A 2,042-nucleotide genomic window follows, 5' to 3' on the forward strand; every position below is an offset into this window, starting at 1 on the left:
GTTTGTTCGCGGGGGGTCTGGGGCGCCTCGGTGCGAGGGGGACGCGGTACTTTCGCTCACACTGCAACAGCCCTGCGTGGGCCCGAGTGTGGTTGGTGAATCTTGCCAGCAAAACAGCAACGTGGAAATCTTGCTTGTAATGCTGAGCAAGGCCAAAAGAGGACTAATATTTAATCTCTGCCTCAGCCTCGTGAGGAAAATGATGTTGGACTCTTAGTCTGTTGATCTTACTTTCTGTACTTGTAAAATGTGGCATTTTAAATGACAGAACTGTGACCTTTACTCATTCAGAGTAAGTTGAGTAACCATGATGAGACATGCTCTGTCACCTGGGTTGTTTTCTCAGTTGCTTTGTCATGTGTTCTGGCCTAATCTGTGGGATGGGCTGAACATGAGTCTTTCATGTTGTGGTGAGCTCACATGTAGCGTGAAATTGTAGACTGTGCGCCCTCTTAAGCAACATAAGTGAGACAACCTTTAAGTTTGGAGGCTATTTTTTAGTGTGAAGTTGAAACTTTTCTTTTTTCCTCCTCACTTTAAAAGTTCAGATTAATTTTTCATGGGAGCAAAGAAGTCCCCAAGGTGTTCTTTCTCCTTTTGTGCCCCCTGTGCTGTGGGGTAGCAGTGGGTGAGCTGACTGTTCTTGCTCAGGGTGCACGTTATTAATAAAATAATTTGTTGCCAAACAGGTCCACAGAGTTGGATTCTAACTGGAACTGGTTCCAGCTGAGGTGTATGCAAGTGGGCAGCAATGCCAACGCGGTGAGGAGCCTCTGTAGGCATTTTGTTTGCTTTCTCTCTTGCTAATCCACGTCCTCTGTTTCTTGTCCCTTTATGTGGCTTTCTGAGTACCCCCCTCTCATCTTTTTTGGAAATATTTAACGAGGGGAAGTGTTTGCTAGGTGTGCTTGGGATTCAGATTGTGATCTCTGAACACGTTGCTTCCTGATGTGTAAAGAAATAACAAGTCTACATCTGATTAAAATGAGAGAGAGTCCCTTAAGGGAAAGGACTTAGTAACACCCCCCATCAGTTGGGAAGCTCTTGCTCAGCACTGTGACTCAGAACCACCCTCCTGTGGAAGACACGGGTGGTTTTCTTAGCCCTCTGGGACCTCAAGTCAAACCTTTTGGAGAAGGTTGATCAGCGAGTTGTCGGTTCATGCTGGGTGCTCATCCCCTGCCTCTGGGAAGCTCCCTTTCCCTGTTGAGTTTGGGTTAGGTCTCGTGCTTGCTGCAGGACGACCTGGCAGGCAGGAGACTGAGTGTTCTCCCCTTTCCAGGTTGCTTTCTTCCGCCAGCACGGCTGCACCACCACGGATGCCAACGCCAAGTACAACAGCCGGGCTGCCCAGATGTACAGGGAGAAGATCAGGCAGCTGGCGAGTGCTGCTATGGCCAAGTATGGCACTGATGTAAGTCTGAGCAGCTCCATCCTGTCACCTGCCCAGTGCTGGGTGCTGAAGCTTGGAGGATTTCTTATCTTTTCCCCCCTTCTCCTCTCTTCAGTTGCTTATCGATGGACTGAGCGGAGCCCCTGGGCACTCCCCTGAGAAGAGTGATGCTGATTTCTTCATGGAGCACACACAGGTGAGAAGAGCTGGCTAAACTAGACAGGCTTAACAGCTCTCAGTAGCCAGTTGTTCAGCCAGGAGCAGTCCTACTTAGTTTGGAAGGACTCTTAAGTTGTATACTCAGTACTAACATGGAAGAACTAAGATTCATTTGTCAGCCTGAGATATAGTCACAGGTCTAAACATTCCCTCATGGGGTCTGTAATATCCATGTCCTTTGCTTCTGAGACCATCTTTATCTTCAAGGTGTGCTCAAAGGTACCAGGTAATCCCTGGAAAATGCTTTTTTGCTGTGTTAATGCATAGTCTGTTTGTAAGTTAAAGCAAGGACTGGCTGTTACTTGGAACTTCTGGTCTGGTCAGCTTTTCAGTGCACAGACCCTGGTGAAGTGGGTTTGGGCAACTGTTAGCACAGTGCTAGGCAGACTTTCTCAAGTGAATGGAGTAACATGAGAGTTGACTGTAGGGA

The 2,042-nt window shown here is 47.8% G+C and overlaps 1 protein-coding gene across 1 annotated transcript in view; it reads left to right on the top strand.

Moving 5' to 3' along the window:
* Positions 1-690: 690 nt before the first annotated feature.
* ARFGAP2 (ADP-ribosylation factor GTPase activating protein 2) overlaps positions 691-2,042 on the top strand; it is an 8,351-nt gene continuing 6,999 nt past the window's right edge. The window contains exons 1-3 of the mRNA XM_008947109.1: positions 691-762; positions 1,283-1,414; positions 1,509-1,589. Coding sequence (XP_008945357.1) covers positions 736-762; positions 1,283-1,414; positions 1,509-1,589 — 240 coding nt within the window. The 5' untranslated portion in view covers positions 691-735. The remainder of the gene's footprint in view (positions 763-1,282; positions 1,415-1,508; positions 1,590-2,042) is intronic.

This window comes from Merops nubicus, unplaced genomic scaffold (genome assembly GCF_000691845.1).
Source record: "Merops nubicus isolate BGI_N331 unplaced genomic scaffold, ASM69184v1 scaffold4249, whole genome shotgun sequence".
Lineage (NCBI taxonomy): Eukaryota > Metazoa > Chordata > Aves > Coraciiformes > Meropidae > Merops > Merops nubicus.